This window comes from Morone saxatilis, unplaced genomic scaffold (genome assembly GCF_004916995.1).
Source record: "Morone saxatilis isolate NCDOM2014 unplaced genomic scaffold, NCSU_SB_2.0 Contig24, whole genome shotgun sequence".
Classification (NCBI taxonomy): Eukaryota; Metazoa; Chordata; class Actinopteri; family Moronidae; genus Morone; species Morone saxatilis.
The window spans coordinates 18,014,439-18,035,356 of NW_023339807.1; the positions used below are offsets into that span (position 1 = coordinate 18,014,439).

The following is a 20,918-nucleotide window of genomic DNA, read 5'->3' on the forward strand; positions in this document are numbered from 1 at the left end:
CTTTCAGTGGTGTTTTTTCAGGACATGGATTCTCCTTGACATCAACAGAGCTTGAGCTAAATTTGTCATTACAACAGTAACCTATTATGACCTCGGAATAGTTTAAAGATCAATACAGATATCCATCTTTGTTATTTATTTCCTTAATGATAACCATCGACTTTATCATTTCACAAAGGCGAGGTCTACAATCTAAAACACAAAAGTAAGCAATAACAACAAGAAAGAAATATCTACAGGTACAATAAATGTCTTAAGTCTTACAGGCATGCGGAAACTGGCATTAAAAAATATCTTTATCTTTTCCTGTAAGTGACGATCAGAGTAATTCAGGACAGGTTTATGGTAAATGTCACTAAAGGTTGTAATGTGATGTCATGATAATCTCGAGACAACAGGGAAGTCATATTTAAGTGAGACAGTGCAGTATAGAAAATAGAAGTAAATTTACATGGCGACAAACACTCATTCTCTTAAGGCGTTAGATGCAGTATGTTTGCACTGATATTTATATTTTAAAGAATTTAATTTGATATCTTTAATCTTTTTCTTAATTTAATAAAGAAGTTATTTTAGTGAGGACTAAATCAAAGATGTTACCTTAGATCAACTTTTGACAAAAAGATTTCACAGAATCGTCTCTATAATTTTAATCTTCACCAACATTTGTGAGGAGATAACTTTCTTTAGGTTCATGACTCCTCTCACATATGTCACATTGTTTTCACGTTGTCATTTGACTACATTGTTATTGTAAAAATATTGATTATAGCTGCTTCAAGTAGAGAGGTGTGGAACGTATAAATCTGATATTACTTTAAACAACATGAAATAAGTATAAGTATGGAAAGTGTCTTTATTATTTTAGGTTTATTTAGGCTTCAGTTAAAGGCAGACATCTATTTGTCTTCAATCAATAGCTTCATCAATGCTTTTTTCTTTATTGTTGACCAGCAACGCAATCATCTACTGTAAAGTGTCTAACTACAAGGGTCAGAAAGAGTTATACAGAATACAGTACATTGTGTCGAATCAGACTGCAAGTTCCTTTTTTACTTATTTCCTCTTTTCAAAACATTGACTGTGTCAGAACAAATGAGAGGAACAGAATGGAGTCTTTAAACTCGAGCTAATGTTTGGCCACAGTTCCCCTCCCCCATTAGTTAATTATAAGTAAAGATCAAACAACCTGTGAGTTTTCCTGCGGTTGATTTCACCTGCATTGAAGGGAAGCATTGTTTAACACACTTTTTCCCACTTTAATCCCTACTGAATCCCTTCATTTTTACACTTCCATTAATAATGCCAAATGTAAGGTTGAAGTGATTTTAATATGGATTAATTATTAATTATTATGGATAAGTGAATGGATTGTAATGTATTAAGGAATTGTTAATGGATCCACTTGATCATGAAAACCACCCTTTATACCTTCAAAGGCTTTCATTTTTCAGCTAAGGCCTTGAAAATGTAGGGGTAGCTTTCATGGTTTTTGGGCAGTTTTAATGGGTTTTTACCCCATAAAACTCCTTCAACCATGCAAACAATCCATTCATTTATCCATTAACTATTCCCATGTTTGGGGTGATCCCGTGGATTTGCTCCTGAAATTTAAAAAATAACACAACATTTGAGGCATAAATACCTCAGTACTGTTCAGAATACAATTATGTTCTCAGGGCTAAATTAAGGGATTCTTGTTTCGTACTGAATTGTGTTGTATCATGATTTGTTTACCTCTAGTCAACCATTTTTGTTCAACCCTTCAACCAGAACATAGATTTTTCTTTACTGTCATGTGCCACACAAGTGAATGAGTGATTAATGTTGGACCAGTTGACCAAAGAAATAATGTAATGAATGTAACTCTCAGGGTGGAAATGTTGCTTTTGTAATAATTTGATTGCTTATTTAGATTAATAAACTATTTTTTCAGTATCTTATTTGTAGAGTATATAACACTTTTGTGCATTGCACGTGCATATCCACACACCTCTCTGTGGCTTCTTGTCCTCTTGTGCATAGAAGGCACAGAGTCTGTTTCTACAATACCTTGTTTGTGTCTTTGTTTTCATATTTACAAAGTTTATGGTACTTCCATAAATACAGTGGACATGCAAAGAATGGCACAGTAGATTGTGAGTGTGGGTTATTTACAATGCAAACAGTGAATCATAAATGACGGGGAAGAGTCCAGAGAGACAGAGAGATGAGTCCATCTTCAGTGAAAATGTACTACTTAGTTTCAGAGGGGGGAGGGGTGGTGTAGGTAAATAGTATGCAAAATTAAATCCATTTCCAGAAAATGACACTGCATTTCATTTACAGCCATTCAAAGTTCATTGTGGCTACATATGTTGCTGTGCCAACCTAATGTCATCACAGTCATATAATGTAACAGCGCTCCAAAGTACAGGTGGCGTCTGAATGAACAAAAGCCATAAATCATGGTATTCTTCAATGTCTTAACAGTTAAAAGATCTTAAAATGCTAAATTTTTTCTCCCACAAGCCTCTTAGAGTTTTCACACATCAATGTTTACTGTTTTGCCTATAAAAAGCCTTTCACCAGAAAAGCCCCACCTGTTTGGACAGTATTTATTACGGGTCTTAGTGAGTGACAGCTGGGAGGGAGATGAGTCATAAGTGATACTCATCATTACTGAAAGACAACATTATAATGGGTCAGTTTCTTAGGTGTGCTTCATGTTCTAGTTTACAGTAAATCTCTTATGTAATAGGACTCAAATGTCGCATTCCTGAGGCTAAATAATGTCACACTCAGTTTAATGATCAACGTAGGAAGTAGGGAAGAGTAGGAAAGTGAGATTCAAGCAAGAGATCCTACACAGATGATTTATTATTATATCAACAGGCCTGAGGCACACGTGATGAGAAGCCATTGTGGTAAAAACCAATTCATCAACCATATTGTACATCTTACTTTAAAAGAGACAGGAAGTACAAGCAATGACAAACTCCTGTTAGACAACGCCATCTAGTGTTTCATGCAATACTCTGACAAAACTGTCCAGAACAAACACAACCGTTTCTATTTGTGTTGCCGCTGTTTTTTTCTGATTTACACTAATCCATATTTATAGAATAAAAAAACACTGTCACACCTATAAACCGTTATGACAAATTTCCTGTCATGATTTTGGGAAACTTCCTTTGCTTAATTGCATTGATTTCATCATCAAGTAAAGTCCGGTGTTAAACAAGGCTGTGAAATTTGGGAGTGGCTGAAATTAATAATGCTTTAGCAATATATTTAGGGGATAAATTCCTGTCTCTAACTGACAGTCGTATAAAAAGGAGGTACTGTAGATTTTGTTTGAACACACATTGAGAGACATGATACCAAACTGGAAGAATCTTTACGGTGTTTTACTGGTGGCACTGATGGGTAAGAGGACTTAATTTACTCACTGCTGATTTTTACATGGACTGTTACTCCAGGGACTGAATTAAAAACCTTATTGTTGAACAATTTGATGGTTTTGTGCTAATTTCATGCGATACCAATCTGTATATGCTCTTCATGTACCCTACTGATTGTAACTAAGCTGACAATACACAACACACATATGACAGTGACACAAATAAATATAAACACACTGACATTAGTTCTGCAGTTACAAAAGATAACAGAAAAACAAAATTTCCCAACACATTGGTGTAATACAAATGCATTAGTACTCAGACAGAGACACAGAGATCTTTTATTTTCTCCCAACAATCCTCTATACATAAACTAGAATGGATCACATGGCCAAACAAATTTGCCATTTCTCATCTAACCTGTAATTTTTTTTCCTAATTTGTCTCTTCTTTTGTTAGTAAGTTAAATAATGATGAGATGATTTGCTTATCTTTAATTAAAATGTGTTTAAAATTTACAGGATTTTTATTTTTCAGGGTCAAAGAACAGAAATATGACTTCACTAGGCCACAGAAAAAAATGTAACAGCAGCTTAGAGCTTGCCAAGAAAACACAATAGAAAACAGTCTAAGTACAAGACCCGATTGACCTGGGCAGGCATTGATGACCCAGCCAGAGTAAGAACCTATAATAAATGATGTGTCAGTAGAATGAAATTGAAGGTTGAAGAGATGGGAAAACTAAATCGTACATCACACATTGTCTGATACAGACATACTGACTCCTCCTCTCTCTCAGGTGCACCAGGTTTGGAGGCCTTGGAGCAGATTTCCTGGACCGGTGAGGTGACAGCTGGTTTCACTACCACTTTCACCTGTTCCTCTTCTTGCTTCCCAAACTGCATCTACACCTGGTCCTTTATGGGCCGCACGGCCAACGGGAGCGCAATAAGCTGGACACCAGATGGACGGGACAATACAGTGGAATTACAGTGCAATGTGCTCAATCCAGAAACAGGAGTCTCCAGGAGTATAACCTCCATTGTAGAAATTAAGAGTAAGTCCAGCAGATTATTTGCCGTACCAGTTGTACAGTAGGGGAGAGTAATTCAGTAAAATGTTGAGGTACTTGTACTTTAATTCTGTATATCCATTTAATGCTACTTTATACTTCTACTCCACAACATTTTTTGACAGCCGTGACACTTTTCAGGTTAAGATTTTAGATAAAACAACTTATGGATAAACTTTATAATTAAACTGTTGGTTCCCCTCCCTTTTGGTTTGTGACCCCTACAAAAAATAGTTGATCCATGTAAGTTGAGGTGTTGAGCTTCCATCAAAGAGGGATCCACCCTCTAAACCTCTCAGATGGTTTCATTTAACGAACTGTTAAAGGCCCAAAGAAGAAGTAAAATTATCCAATATTTCACATCATTAGCAAAGATTCGGTTCAAAAAATCAATGCAGATTTTTTTGTTTGTTCTTCTCACTCTCACTAGACTAAAATACATAACTAGCTCCACTTGTGCATTGATGCATCATTATTAACAATCTAATATTATGTATATTATAATATAATATGTATCACTGGGGACAAGTTTTACATTTTGCTTACTCTTCTGTATTTTTACTTTGGTTAAAGGATCTGAATATGTCTTCCACAACTGCTGCTTTGTCAAATATCAACTGAATTTATTATTATGTCCATTAAATGAGTTTGAGACGTGTGTGTTTCTTCTTTGCTTCATGATTGTGAAATAATCTCTATCTGGCGTCCTTTGTTGCAGATCGAGTGTCTGTTCAAATCAGTCCACCAAACACTGTCCCATCTCTCAACCAGTCACTGGATCTCGTCTGCCATGATGCTTCATCACCCTCAAGCCAGGGGAACCAGGTGGTCTGGTACAAAGATGGACAGAAAGTGACCCTGCGTGACAATATGCAGCTGCTGCAAAACACTTTACTCCACTTTGACTCACTGCTGCCCTCTGATGCTGGATTCTACCAGTGTGAGGCTTATGTGCCTACGGTGCATCAGACAAAGGTTTTCAGCCTGGGCTTTCTACTCAGCTGTAAGTATTCATAAAGTGAAGAATTTAAGTTTAAGGCAGAAAAGTTTATATTCACATACTGGAGTGAACTTTCTCATTTTTTTCTCTTCTGTAGTTGATCCATGGAACGTCAGCATCAGCGGACCTGATGCGGTGTTTCCAGGCAGATTGAGTAAATTCACCTGCTTGACGAGCTGTACCTTAAATGTGGACTGTACAGTCAAATGGCAGTTCAGGGGAGGCTTTCCCATTGGAACCTACTTTTCAGTCCATGAAAATGAGCTCAAGTGGACCCCTTCTATACCCGGTACTTTCCAAAACTTCACCTGTGTTGCAGAAAATGCAGCTGTTGGACGCTCTGCTGAGGCCACTAAGATGGTAGAAGTTAAAGGTAGTGACAGCTCTTGAGTATTTGCTCCTGTGTCTACTATCGCATCAGTGTCAAAATACATGTTAAATCCAGTCTATTTACTTTATTTGTACTGTTTGTCATCTTCTCCTAGGTATTCCTCTCTCTGGGTCAGAGGTGATGCAGCTCAATGGACTTATTGCAGTGGTCCTCAGTCTGGGACTACTGGTGCTTTTTAATTCATAGAGCTGTTTATTTGTTTTACTTATTAAGCTTAAATGAGTGTATTTACCCTTTTGGAAATATATTTCCTGGCCTTTTATTTTTTATCTTTATCACATGTGAAAGGAACATACAGACAGTAGAATAACAGACACTGTGTAAAAAAAAAAGACTCAAAGTATAAAAGTAAAAGAGGTTTCTCTGAAAGACATTTCTACCGGCTACTTCTGTGCAAAGCTAACTGAAACTAAAACAGAGTTTCCCTCTCTTGTCTATTTCGTTTTTTACATATGTTTTGTCATGTTATATGATGTATTGATATATTGATGATAGAAAAAGGGGTGTAATGATGCAAAATAAAAATAAAAATATGTTTATGAAGCCAGGGGAATTGACAGAATCCCATTTTGCTGGGATTACTTCTTTAGTTTTCCCCAGTATTTTCTGCCTTGTAGTCCATATAAAACCCAAATTACAGAATTCCAGTCGAAATACTTAAAACAAAAAAAGGTAAATATACTACAAATTCTATTAGAATACACCATGGTGAAAATACAGTGAAAGTACACTAACAATATAGCACAGATATTAAAGAATGTTAAAAGTAATATACAGAACACAACATAATGTATGTTAGCATACACTATGTAGTATTTGTATGTTTTTGGTAAGACCCTAAAATTAGTTAAAAGGTACAAAATATAACAAACAAAAAGTCTCACTTCTGGCTGAAGTAAACATGAGAAGCAAAAATAAAAATCCATATTTTATATATATTTTTATTTTTGATTTTATATTTATTGTCAGTGAATAATTCTGTATTATTAAAGTATAATCCAATGAGTGTGTCTGATCTGTTTGTTAATAATGGTGCTTTATTCTTGGTCTTTCCTCCTCCTCCTTTACAAAACTTAGGATCATGAGATGTTGACTTGTCCTGGATGTGTTACTGATTCACTGAAAACAGCTTTGTGACGTCACCTTCTAGAAAGGAGCTGACTCATTTATACTGATGTGTTTTTTAAATCCCCTCTGGTTAGTGACATGCCAAGGGCTCTCTTAACCCCCTGAAACTGAACAAATAAGACAGATAAGAGAATGACACAGAGAAAACAGATGAGGGAGACAGAGGCCTCTGGTGTGTCTTGCTTTCATGTGACGCAACAATATAATCTGTCCTCTTTTGTTCTTTTCTCTTTTTTTCTGTATGTTATCTCACCTGTCTCATACATTTGCATTGCGGTTAAGTTGGAATGGGGAAGCAAAACTAGAAAAATAGTTAAAACTATACTGTTTATTTTAAACAAAACAAAAAAGGTTTGCCATTCCACACCAGAGTCAACTTCTTCATTTACATTTCAGCTGAAACACCTGCATATATCTCTATATATATCTTTTGTTGTTTTTGTAGTAAATTTTACTATATTAGTTATTTGGTGATGTAAGAAATACTCTGAGCTTTTATTTAAGTAGAAGTATCAATACAGGGTAAAGATACAGGCATCAACATATACTTAAAGTACTAAAGGTACAATTATTTATACAATTTCGAAATAGGCTATATTAATTTTTTGGATTCTTATTATTAGTTCATTAATGCACTTAATAATCTTAATGTTGCAGATGGCTACTTTATATACTGCTTGGTAGCTTGACATTTTCCCCCAGAATCAAGGATGTCTTATCTGAACCTATAATAATACTTATATTTTATTTGTTGATTATATTTTGTGGTATAAATCCAAATGTGCAAAGAAGCTAACTCACTCAAGTTATAAAATACACGTAGTAGAAAACAAAAGCACATTTTTTGTTACTTAAATTTAGTGTATAAATACACTATATAAATGTAAATATAAATATATGTATAAATACAGAAACAGAAAATTGAAATACTCAAAAAAGTACCTCAGAAGTGATGAAGTCCTGATTACCCTACTATTTCATGCCAGTACGGCTGCTGTCACAAACCAGGCAAATTATTTATTTAAGAAAAGAATGAAACTAAGAAGATAACTTAAACCGACAATAGCATGTGAAAATCAGTGGGGTCAGCGGTGTAGGTGAGTGGATGAGTGGAGAAGTGTGTGAGTGCAGTGTTGTATGGTGCAGCAACACAATCTAAAAAGTAAATGTCATTAATTTACTTCACAGTCTAAGTAAATATCTCTACTGTATTTCTTTTTTCCTTTTTATGACATAGCATGACATGATTAATAATAATGGAAAACATGTGTCAGTACTAAGTACTCTCTGGTTACCCCACAGCATTCATCATAAACAGTAAACCATCGAGAGGGAGTTTGGTGGCCCCTGTTGATGGAGACAAATTATGACAAATGAGTCGAGGAAAATTAGTGAAAAACAAAAACAAAACTGCTTTTGCTTTACTTTTCTTGTCTCTTCAGTTTGGCAATGCTGTTTTCTTTCCAAAGAGAGTCGCTGTGCTTTCAGTTACATGAGAAGTAAAAAGTTCACACTTCCAAGTTTGCGATGAGACATAATCTGACCTGAAATCATTAATGCATCAGTAAAAAACTCTCTGGTCAGGGTGTTGGATTACAAAGACCAGGACACAGAGCTTAGAGCCTTAGACCCTTAGAGCTTAGGCCAGAGGATATTGTTTTCATAAAACCATTTCTATTCCTAAGAAGCCTCACAATATATTTGCATCCATATTTGCAACAGGATTTACATTTATTCAAAACACAATACATCAGAGTTATAACAGACAGTGGGAGCCCTGTAGCTCAGCTGGTCGAGCGTGAACCCCATGTACTAAAGCTGAGGCCTTACCACAGCAGCCCAGGTTCGATTTGAGTCTGTGGCCTTTTGCTGCACGTCACACCCTCTCTCCTTTTTCTCTCTTCGCTTCAGCTGTCCCTATAAAAAAAACTGTGGTACTTATTTACTTAATATATCTTGTTCTAATATCTAATATGTATAACATGTTGAGTGCAGTACTTTTATTTGTATTTTTACACTGTGACTTTCAGCAATGTTTATAACACTGCTAAGTAGACAACACAAAGGGTCAAAGTGAAAACTGTCGCATTTCTTTGTAGTTATTATATATATTCTCTAAGTATTAGAATCAAAACTATACTATTTAAGTACAATGAGGCTTGATAAATCCTTAAATTCAATAATTAAAAGGTACATTTTCAGAGTCTAGAATATCTGTCTTCTAATGCTGGTACTCCTACTCACCCTCATGCTATACAAATAACAATCAATCTTACCTCCTCTGTGTCAGACAAAACACAGGTGTGCTCCTGAACTTTGCACCACCACCACTCAAACAATGCCACAGGTGTTTACCGAGTGGTTTTAAGTGGAAAGGTATAATGGTTTGCCTTCTCAATATATAATGTTAGAAATGACAGTATTTCTTTCTTCGGTCGGAAACAGATGAGAGGTACAGTGATTGAATTGTGAAAATGCGAATGTATATGCCGGTCTGTCATATTTCGTTATGTGTTTTGCACCAGTGAAACTAGACTTGTCATTGGTGGCTGGGTCACTTCTTGTAAGACTGAGTACACAAAACAGAACAGATAGACATTCTCAGTAAACATGTGATACACAAAGCTGCTGCAGGTGCAGGTGTATTCATTTTGAGTATAAAGTTACTGGAAATATGTGGAGTGGAGTCGATAGGAAATCTTTCTCTTTGACACACACACACAGAAAAAAAAAACAGAGCCGAAGGTGTCACATGAGTACACCGAAACTCTCAACAGTAGGGGTGGAAAGACAAAAAAATCCCCAATATAATTTCCCTTACCCAATAAGTAAAAAAGGGCCAGAGTAGGTATAGAAAGGACACTGACGGGAAAAAAACTGCATAAACCTCCCAAACAATTTGTATAATTTGTTGTGATTCCTAAAACACTGGACAAATAACACCACACACAACCCCCCTACCCCCCAGTCCTGCCTCACATACCATCTGTCATAATTTGTCATTTTGCTCATTGGTCATTTACAGAACTTCACCCAAGATGGCAAACGAAAAATGTAATGCACCTTTTGTAAGTTTGACAAGAGTGAACACAAAATAACTGGAAACACCTGCAGATAAGAGCTGGGGTTCCTACTGTAGGTATTTATGGGTAGGGGGTTGGACATTTGCGGACATATAATAGAGGTTGAAATAGTGAGGACATCCTCAGACCATTGATACAAAATGGATAAGAAAAGAGAAGGAACCTTGGCTATTGTATTGCTGGCTTTAATTCAAGGTAGGCTTTGTTATAACTGATTTTGTGAATATGATATAGTTATACGAGTAAAAATGTAAGCATAAAGGTCTTTTGTGACTTTAGTAAATAACATGTGTTGCTCTCTTTCTCAGGTGTTCTGGCCTCTGGTGCTGTGGAGGTCCAGCCCTCCATCAACCCTGCTGTTGTCGGGAGTACAGTGACGCTGTCTCTTTCTCCTTCTGCGACTCTGAATAGTGGGAGCTGGGCAGTGGGAGAGTCCCTCATCCTCACCTGGCTGGGGGACCAGCAGGCAGTTTTCCCCAGTCACACCGGCAGGGCGTCAGTCAACGTCCTCACTGGAGCTCTCACTCTGACCTCTGTCAAGGTGGCTGATTCAGGAGTCTACGTAGTGCAGAGCACTAACCCACAGCTTAAGGCCAATGTTTCCATCACTGTTCTGGGTAAGACTAAACAAATGGATAATATTCAAGGTTGGGAGTGACTGATGTCAGTGGTTCATCCTTTAGAAACTCTAAAACAGCTCCTAAACATTATTAGAAACCAGCAGATAGTAAACTTTCGAAATATAATTGAAGGTGAGCAGCAACAAGAACTGAAATATGGAGTTATTTGAGTCATATTTTGGAAAAGTAAAACGGTAATTAACTTTAAAAAAGCAATATCCCGCCACATTTATGTTATAATTTTTTATTATTAGCAGCATTTGTTTCAGATTTGCAGACTGAGTATCTTGTTCAAGGACACTTCAGCTGGTGAATGCTTGAGACTTGAGCCCTTAGTCATTCTTTATTGCCTGCATCATATTTATCCTTATTACCAACTTTCATTTGGCGTAATGATTCAAAGAAGGCTTTGGATAGACTGTGTGCTTTGTTGAGTAAATATACTGTATGTGATGAAAAACATTGTGTAGTTTCCATAGTAATCCATATAAACCTAATCCCTAAAAAAAGATTTGTTCTTTAAAGATTGTCATGCTTGTGTAATGCAAGAGTAATATATTTTTTTCATTCTGTTGCTAATTGTTATTCTAAATCTAAGAATGTATTATTATTATTATTATTTATTAAACCTGAATAACTCAAGGAAACAAATAAAGAATATGTACAATAATGTACAGTTAACAAGAAAATCAGTTATAAAGGCACACAGAAAATGTGTGCAATCAATTTTGTAGGCAGGACAAGCATAAATATAATGAGCAAAAGATGTATTTACAACAAACAAACATATGGAGCCATAAAATAAACTGAGTACAGTCTTTATAATTAATTAATTGCAATGAATAAATACAGCTAGACACATAGAGGTGTGGAGGCAGACAAAAATGTGCTGATTAATTGTTTATACTGGAACAGTCTCCTGTTGTAATGAAAAATGAGGATCCCTAAACAATTATCAGAAAGGCCTGGAACGCATTCTCATGATATTTGGAGTGACAACTTGAATACTGCTCGCTACCAGCCTGTGTGTGTTTTGGTTTTGCTGCCCTTTTGCTCACATGTCTTCTTGTCTGTATCTGTCAACCCTCATCTTTCTATCTGTTAAAAGTTATGTTACGTCTTTCTAATAAAGAAGTCTTTCTAGATGATGAATAAATATATTATCCACTTATTAACATTTACAATACCAGAATTTAAGGAATATTTTCATTTTCATTTATGAAGTCTATATTATCGAGGTTTATTTGACACTGTCATAGAAGTTTTAATGAATTATGTACAGTATTTTAGGTAATTCATAGGTGGTGCTGAACTGGACTACACTGCATACAGAGGTGTTTCTAATACCATGAACCCCGAATGTATGTAAATGGAGGGACACAAATTGAAAAAAAACTCTCAGTACAATATAATATGTAATATTATGTATGTGTGTATATGTAATTGCTTTGTAACGATAATACTACATGGCTGTTGTATTCAACTGATTGTACAATTGCACCTAATAAAGTGGACACTGAGTGCAGGCTTATGAAACATTAACATATAATATTTCTTGTATGGATGCTGTTCCTCTATTGCTTGTTGACTACATAGTCTAACAGTGTACAGTGTGTTGACAGTTTGATAAACATCTTCATTTGTCTTGCACAGAGCCCGTTTCAAATGTGACACTAAGGACGACTCAAACCAACCTGTTGGAGTTCAACAGTTCAGCAGTCATTACGTGCTCCGTCTCCTCTGGATCCTCTGTCTCTTTCCTCTGGCTGAACGACAGCTCTGAGGTTACAGCCAGGGACAGAGTTCAGCTCACTAATGGAAACTCCACTCTCACTATAGTTAATATAACCCGCTATGACCAGGGACCATTCAGGTGTCATGTGTTCAATCCTGTCAGTAACGGCACCAGTGATTCAGTAAACTTTACCATCAGCTGTGAGTAGAGCAGTGTTGTTTTAATTATAATCTGCTATAATTACCCCATGTCTAATCCTCCAGTTCCACTAACAGCTCCAAAATGCGGTATGTCTCTCCTCCTCCTGCCTGTTTTTCTTTCTGTCTCTTTCTCAGATGGTCCAGATAACATGGCCATAACAGTGAATGGACAGAATACAACTTCCTTTACAATTGGATCCAACCTGACCATGCTCTGTTCAGCACAGTCCAATCCTCCAGCTCAGCTTCAGTGGGCTTACAGAGGAGAGCTTGTGAACACTACAGGTCCATTGTTGAAGCTGTTCAGTGTCAGCGAGCACCAAAGTGGTCCATATTCTTGTCTGGCCTTCAACAATCGCACCGACCTGAACAACACTATCACCACACACATCATGATAGCAAGTGAGTTTGAGTTTAAGAGCCCATTTTTCTCCACCTGTTGCCAACTTCATTCTAACTTTGCTTTGTCTCTCCAGAGTCAGGATCTGAACAACAGGCAGTCAGTGTGTGGCTCCTGCCTCTACTCTTATTGTTTGGATTCCTCTTCTAATTGCCAGGCAAGTTGTAGAATAGCCATTTTTAAATAAATCCAATATAATATTGATTCTGATTTATGGATTTACATATAATTTTGCATAGTCTGTAATATTTTTCTCTCAGAAAAGAAAAAAATATAGAATGTTCCCTTTGAAATGGTGTCATTTATACAAGAATTCAGATAAGTCTTGAACATGGTATAATGAGTTAAATATATGAGCAGCAGGGAGCATAAATGATGTAACAGGCTGCAACTAATGATCATTTGCATTATTGATTACTAGGATTACTATTAAAAAACTATATATTATAAAGACATTCATACAGTAATACTAACTTTGAATAACTGCTTCTCTTTCACAGATGTTGGTGGCTCATCCAGTCCACAGACTCCGATTCAATGAAATAAATAGGATACAGTGAACCTTTAAGCTATGTTCAAAACAGCTTTCAAAACCATTTCTGTGTCTTTAAATGGTTTTTGATTCAGCAATTCCATTTTGAAAAAATAAATATTATTACAAGTAAACGTGATTTGAACATTACTGTTGTTTGTCCTTGACCTGATATACTTTAATATGTTCATTAATCAAACAATGATTGCTGGCTGATCAGAAGTACACAACCACACCCACATACCTCAAACACTCAAACATCAGGTACAGATAGATTAACTGCCAAAACATTTTTATGTAAAATTCCACTACATAAGCTCTTAAGTGTACCATTAGGTCTTTGTTGGTCATTCATGTACTGTATGATATCTGCTTAAATTGCACATTACATGTTTGAAACAAAAAATCCCCTTTATGTTGCAATGGCTGATGTTTATGTAGCCTTAAACAATGAGGAAATCTTCCTTTTTTTAGTGGCAGAGCTCCAAAGAAGCATATCAAAATCACTCATTAATGAGCACTGACAGTGGGAAAACCTGAAGAGACACCATTGGTATATTCTTTACTGGTATTTGGTTTGTTCATAACCAAACAGGATAAATATAAAAGATAAATATTGAAGGGGACAAACAGTCTATTGTCACTTTAATCCTGCTAATATTGTTATTAGGAATGCAGCTTGTAACCACATAACTCAAATGACAAGACATTTGTTGGTACAGAGGTGGACTGACGAGTGATATAATATAAAATAATATATAAAAGGAGTTTAATTCTAGTGTTCTGAGTTAAATTTCAATTTACTTTACTAGTTATGTTAGCAGTCTTTTCCCAATTTCCCAATGGTTATTCCACCTGCATTGTGGGAAAAAGACAGAGTACTCGCTTTTGTTAGACTTTCAAGTCATGAAGTGGACTTACAAAATATCCTCCTCTCCAATGGTTGGCCAAAAGCTGTAGGACGACTGAGCTTTACAGTAAATGGACACTCCTTGGAGCATACCAGTAAATTCCCTGGTAGACCAGGGCATAACAAGGTGTGGTCATGGCTGTGAGGTGGCACGGTGATGGTAGAAGATAGGGTTAAGCATTTACATAATGAGAAGAGAACGCTGGACTGATGTAGTGCAAATATTTGCTGATCAGAAAGCCGCTGTGAACATATATTAGCACAAGATTGAATTTATCACAGACAGAGTCAAGTCCATTTAGCTGACAAGAGCATTTCCAAGCAAAAAGAAACTCAAGAAGTAGAATGGAGTGTCCAGTGGTGTTTTTACTAATCCTGGCCACGATAACCTCTGAAACAAGTAAGGCTGAATTATTTTTAACTTGAATTAATTTTACACGTTTTGTTATATTGTTAAGTTTATATGTGCTACTTTAATACATTCCACTGCTTTACCAGTTTAAGTACTTTGACCAATATTTCTGCAATATTTGTGTGGATGGACTACATTTAAGGGTGACTATTGAATATTGTCTGTCCCTTGCTTTCTTTTTATAGCTACTGCTTTTAGCCAAAATATATATGCCTCCGAGAACCCCTTGCCAGTGGGCAGCAATGTGACACTTTTTAGCCGGAGCAGTGTCCCTGCAGGAGCATGGATGTTCAACAGCAATATCATTGTGATGATATTCCCAGGAGATAAAATCATAGCTGACACTTGGAGGGACAGGGTTATATTCAATTCAACCACTTCATCATTGACCATAAGGTCACTACAAGTGGAAGACTCTGGATTGTACACATTACAGGCATTGAATTTATTTCGTTCTGAGTTAACACTGTCAGTCCAAGGTAAGGAGCATTTTATCTCTTTTCATGTTTACTTACTCTCTCATGTACTTGCTCACATTCTTCAAATGTATATTGAACAAAGCCCAATCTACATACTCTGACACTCATTCCACCTCTCCTGTCTTGTATTCTAAAAATACAATGAGCATATAGTATTTTCATGTTCGCGTGTCTACTACTATGTTTGTCAAGTGTTCATTTGAAAGAGAAAAGAATAGAGCTAGTCTGTAGCTATTACGGTCACCTTGAGGCAGAGTGAGTCAGCTTTGCCAGAGTTGTAAATTGGTCTCAGGTCTTAGTTTGAATCTTCAAATTAAATAAATAAGACATTTTGACTTAAAGTTTTATTTTTTCAGTATGATAAAAAAATATGTATTTCTGATTTCTGCTCTAGAGATTTTGGATAAGATATCAGTTCAAGCCATATGAGTCACATTTCCACTTCTGCCTTTTATTTGTAGAGGAAACAACATTGCTTGTCCATTGAAATCACACATTTCCACAAAACTTTGACAAACGGCTTGTTATTTCCTTTCTCCACAGTGCCTATTTCAAATGTTACTCTGAGGGCAAACGCAACCAACCTGGTGGAGTTCAATGATACAGCAGTTCTCATGTGCACTGTGTCCAACGGGTCTTCCCTGTCTTATGTTTGGCTGAAGGGCAACTCTGTGGTCACAGCCGGTGGGGGAGTACAGTTAAGCGATGGAGGGGCCACTCTCATTATAGTCAGAGTGACTCGCTATGACGAGGGGCCTTTCAGGTGCAATGTATCGAATGGCATCAGCCAAGAAATCAGTCTCCCTGTACATCTGAACATCAGCTGTGAGTTTTCACTAACAACAATTCTTAGGTCTATTGTATGTATTAACAACAACCCCTAAAACACTCTGTTGTTTCATCAGATGGCCCGAGTAACACAACAATGATGATCATGCCCATGAAGTACATCTACAGAACAGGATCTAATATCCTGCTGTCATGCTCAGCGGAGTCCAGCCCTGCGGCGATGATCCGGTGGATGGTTAATGGGGTGTACCTAAATGATTTTTCCCCACAGCTTCAACTAGAAATGGTTACAGAGAGCCGCTCAGGAAATTACCAATGCTTATTTTACAACACAGCCACGTCCAGGTTCACCAGCGCAAGTGCAATGATCAGGATTTTGGGTAAGGCTGGATTGTATGATATAGTATTTTATGTTTAGATTATTGATATTTGGGGGAATATGCTTATTTACTTTCTTGTCAAGACTTAAATTAGAGGGTCAATACCACTTTCATATCTGTCAGCAGCCGGTTAGCTTAGCTTAGCATTAAGACTGGAAGGAGCTAGCCTGACTCTGTCTGAAGATAACAAAATGCGCCTACGGCTAACTAATTAACATGTAACATATCATTTGCTTCATCTATACAAATAACCAAAGAGCGGAAACAATGTGTTGCCCTTTTTCCATTGTTTAAGCTATGCCAAACTAAGCTAACCAGCTGCTGGCTATAGCTATATTTAATGGACATATATGTGAATAGGATCAGTCTTCTCATCTAACCTTCAAGAAATTATATAAGCATATTTCCCAAAATATCAAGATAGTCCTTTACAGAATATAGCATAATTCACTCAACCCCATACATGTGTGAATTTAAATTCCCTTCTTCTTCTATAGCGCCAATAGCAGCAGTTGTGGTAAATCATACAGGTGGACGAGCACTACTTAATGAGCCGTTCACTATGTATTGTGAAGTGAATGGATCTGTTGACAATATTCAGTGGTGGAAGAACGGTCAACTTATTTCCGCTGACAACACAACAGTATTTGACACAGGCAACACGACACTGACTCTCAACCCAGTCCAACATTCAGATAATGGAAATTATCAGTGTCAGGCTTTTAATTATGTGAGCAACATGACCAGCAGCCCCTACACAGTTAAAGTAAACTGTAAGTATTTTACCTCTTTATCTCTCTTTTCTTTGCATATTGATATATTGTGCACATTAAGTACTGTACACACACAACGAGCAGAAATACTGAAAAATTTAACCTTTCTACTTAATGTCTGATATTAAAAGATGGCCCAATGAAACCAGTGATCATAGGGCCGTCCATGGCTCTGACAGGAACATGGGTGATCCTCAACTGCTCAAGCGCCTCTTATCCTCCTAGCCTCATCAACTGGTACTTCAACAATTCCCTGGTGGCTACAACCTCAAAGTTAGAGATTGGACCTCTGACCTTAAATATGAGTGGGAAGTACTCCTGCATGGCATTCAACAACATCACTGGCAAAAACAGCTCTGCTTCTGTGATGCTGACTGTATTAGGTAAGATTTTGGTAGATATGCTCATTGGCTTTCTTGCTAAGAGTTGCGTGATTGATACCACTCTCACATGTGTCTGTTAAATATGAAGCTCAAGCCAGGAGACAGTGAGCATCAGTCAAAGAGCAAAATCTGCCTATCAGCACCTCTAAAATCTTACCATGAGTGAACATGTTTACACTACACGGACTGCATGGATTAAACAAGATAGAAGAGGTCAGCTAGCCTTAGTGGTGCGGGTAGGCAGATTTTCTTACCGTTGGACAGGGCCAGGCTAGTTGTTGTCCTTATTTTCAGTCTTTATTGCTAAGCTAAGATAAACAATCTGTGCATGCAGATATAAGACTGGTATCAATTTTCTCACCTAAGACAAGAAAATAATATTTTACAAAATGTCAAAATATTCCTTAAATCCTCATTTCGTCTACCACAAAACAAAAAATCACAAAGCCAATCATATGTTGGAGTAGGTCTACGTACTTTGTTCTCTATATTTCCACAGCTCCAGTGACCATGGTGTCAATAAAAATTGTTGGACCTCTGCCAATCCAGAACCACACTTTCACTCTAACCTGTGAGACAACTGGAAGTGTGGAGTCAATTATCTGGATGTATAATTGGTACCAACTGTATCCTGACAACACAAGAAATTTCTCAAAGGACAACACCATCCTCACCTTTGATCCTGTCGTAGCCTCTGACAATGGGAACTATCAATGTGTAGCTTCAAATCCACTCAGCAGCTCAAACAGTGAAATCTTTAAACTGGAGGTTATTTGTGAGTATTCTGCCCTAAACCACATCCAATTTTGAGGGGGGAGGGATGTCAAAAAAGGGATTCAACTAAAACCAAAGAAGAATTGCACCTTCAAACACTTTAATACTGCAGTTAAAAGAAAGCATTTCTAAAATAAAAATTAACAAAATCGTTACCTAAGGAGCAACTAGATGAGACATTAGCAAATGTGGCCACATCTAGTAGATTCATCACAAAATACTGACTGCAATGAACTAAACATCAGATTGTTTGCGTTAGGTTATCCGATGGTGGACTCCATTCATGCACAGTTCTGCTTTGTATGAGTCATGTCAACATGTTTTCAATGAAGATGATTTAAGGGAATATCCATATCCTTAGATGGACCAGAGAAGCCAACTATCATGGGACCAAACATGGCAATGACAGAAGACAACATCACACTCAGCTGCTACGCTTCATCAAACCCTGTCAGCATCTACAAATGGTTCTTCAATGATTCTGTAGTGGCCAATACGTCTGAGTATGTCACACCTCCCCTTACCAGAGATATGAGTGGGATGTATACCTGCATGGCCTACAACAACATCACTGGCAAAAACAGCACTGCGTACACGATGCTGACTGTTTTAGGTAACTTAATGTACAAGAATAGGTAGACATTTTCAAAAATATGTTCATTTCTTTCTTGCCTAGAGTTACACGATCAATACCACTCTCATATTTGTCTATTAAATATGAAACTACAGCCAGTAGACAGTGAGCTTAAGTTTAGACTAGAAGTAAGGGGAAACAGCTAGCCTGGCTCTATCCAAAGGTTGCAAAATTCACCTACCAGCACCTCTAGAAACATCAACATGCCATTTTTACACTTTGACATGCATGAATTAAACAAGAGAGAAGAGGTCAGTGAGCCCAAGTGGGGCTAGTAGGCACATTTTCTTAACTTTGGACAGATCCAGGCTTGAGGTGTTCCCCTTTTTTCAGTCTTTGTGGTAAGCTAAGCTAAACAACCCTGGCTCAAGCTTCTTACTTAATGGGCATGCAAACGTGTATATTTTCTAACCTAAAAATGTCAAATTATTCCTTCAATGTTGATTTAGTCTAATGCAAAACCAGATCACCAAACCAGACAGCCAATCATAGATATTTTTGAGTAAGTCTACTTACTTTAATTTCCACCATTCTTTTATTCTCTATATTTCCACAGCTCCAGTGACCATGGCAGCTATAAAAATTATCGGACCTCTGCCAATCCAGAACCACACTTTCACTCTAACCTGTGAGACAACAGGAAGTGTGGAGTCAATTATCTGGATGTATAATTGGAACCAACTGTATCCTGACAACACAAGAAATTTCTCAATGAACAACACCATCCTCACCTTTGATCCTGTCATGGCCTCTGACAATGGGAACTATCAATGTGTAGCTTCAAATCCACTCAGCAGCTCCACTAGTGAAATCTTTACACTGGAGGTTTTTTGTGAGTATTCTGCCCTAAATCACATCCGTTGTTGAGGGAAGGAATTTTTCAATATGTCAAAAAGGCATTCAACTAAAGCCCAAGAAGAAATGCAACTCAAAACAATTTAATATTACAGTTAAAAGAAAGTATTTTAGAAAAATGTAGGAAATCATTAACTAAGGAATAATTACATGAGACATTAGGAAATGTGGCCACATCTAATAGATTCATCACAAAATACTGACTGCAATGAACTAAACATCAGATTGTCTGCGTCAGGTTATCCAATGATGGATTCCAGTCATGCACAGTTCTGCTTTGTGTGATTCATGTCAACATGTTTTCAATGAAGGTGATTTAAGGTAATATCCATATGCTTAGATGGACCAGAGAAGCCAACTATCATGGGACCAAACATGGCAAAGACAGGAGACAATGTCACACTGAGCTGCTACGCTTCATCCAACCCTGTCAGCATCTACAAATGGTTCTTCAATGATTCTGTAGTGGCCAATACGTCTGAGTATGTCACACCTCCCCTTACCAGAGATATGAGTGGGATGTATACCTGCATGGCCTACAACAACATCACTGGCAAAAACAGCACTGCGTACACGATGCTGACTGTTTTAGGTAACTTAATGTACAAGAATACTGAGACATTTCCATAGATATGCTTATTTCTTCATGCCGGGAATTACATGATCAATACCTCTCTCATATCTGTCTATTAAATAGGAAACTACAGCCAGCAGACAGTTAGCTTTAATTTAGACTGGAAGTAAGGGGAAACAGCTAGCCTGGCTCCTTCCACCATTCTTTTATTCTCTATATTTCCACAGCTCCAGTGACCATGGCGTCAATAAAAATTGTCGGACCTCCGCCAATCCAGAACCACACTTTCACTCTAACCTGTGAGACAACTGGAAGTGTTGACTCAATTATGTGGACATATTATTGGTCCCCACTGTATCCTGACAACACAAGAAATTTCTCAATGGACAACACCATCCTCACCTTTGATCC

General features: G+C 37.2%; 2 protein-coding genes across 2 annotated transcripts in view; both read left to right on the forward strand.

The window, feature by feature from the left end:
* Nucleotides 1-3,309: 3,309 nt before the first annotated feature.
* LOC118335773 (carcinoembryonic antigen-related cell adhesion molecule 5-like) lies at nucleotides 3,310-13,180 on the forward strand. Its single transcript, XM_035672200.1, has 8 exons — nucleotides 3,310-3,408; nucleotides 4,183-4,440; nucleotides 5,174-5,458; nucleotides 5,553-5,828; nucleotides 10,366-10,674; nucleotides 12,331-12,612; nucleotides 12,748-13,014; nucleotides 13,170-13,180. The coding sequence occupies exons 1-8, from the start codon at nucleotides 3,357-3,359 to the stop codon at nucleotides 13,178-13,180; spliced, it is 1,740 nt and encodes a 579-aa protein (XP_035528093.1). The 5' UTR covers nucleotides 3,310-3,356.
* A 1,420-nt stretch (nucleotides 13,181-14,600) lies between these two features.
* ceacam1 (CEA cell adhesion molecule 1) overlaps nucleotides 14,601-20,918 on the forward strand; it is a 10,654-nt gene continuing 4,336 nt past the window's right edge. Inside the window, exons 1-11 of the mRNA XM_035672201.1 lie at nucleotides 14,601-14,854; nucleotides 15,052-15,345; nucleotides 15,889-16,170; nucleotides 16,251-16,514; nucleotides 17,012-17,287; nucleotides 17,419-17,670; nucleotides 18,170-18,445; nucleotides 18,806-19,057; nucleotides 19,635-19,910; nucleotides 20,274-20,525; nucleotides 20,735-20,913. Coding sequence (XP_035528094.1) covers nucleotides 14,800-14,854; nucleotides 15,052-15,345; nucleotides 15,889-16,170; nucleotides 16,251-16,514; nucleotides 17,012-17,287; nucleotides 17,419-17,670; nucleotides 18,170-18,445; nucleotides 18,806-19,057; nucleotides 19,635-19,910; nucleotides 20,274-20,525; nucleotides 20,735-20,913 — 2,658 coding nt within the window. The 5' untranslated portion in view covers nucleotides 14,601-14,799. The remainder of the gene's footprint in view (nucleotides 14,855-15,051; nucleotides 15,346-15,888; nucleotides 16,171-16,250; nucleotides 16,515-17,011; nucleotides 17,288-17,418; nucleotides 17,671-18,169; nucleotides 18,446-18,805; nucleotides 19,058-19,634; nucleotides 19,911-20,273; nucleotides 20,526-20,734; nucleotides 20,914-20,918) is intronic.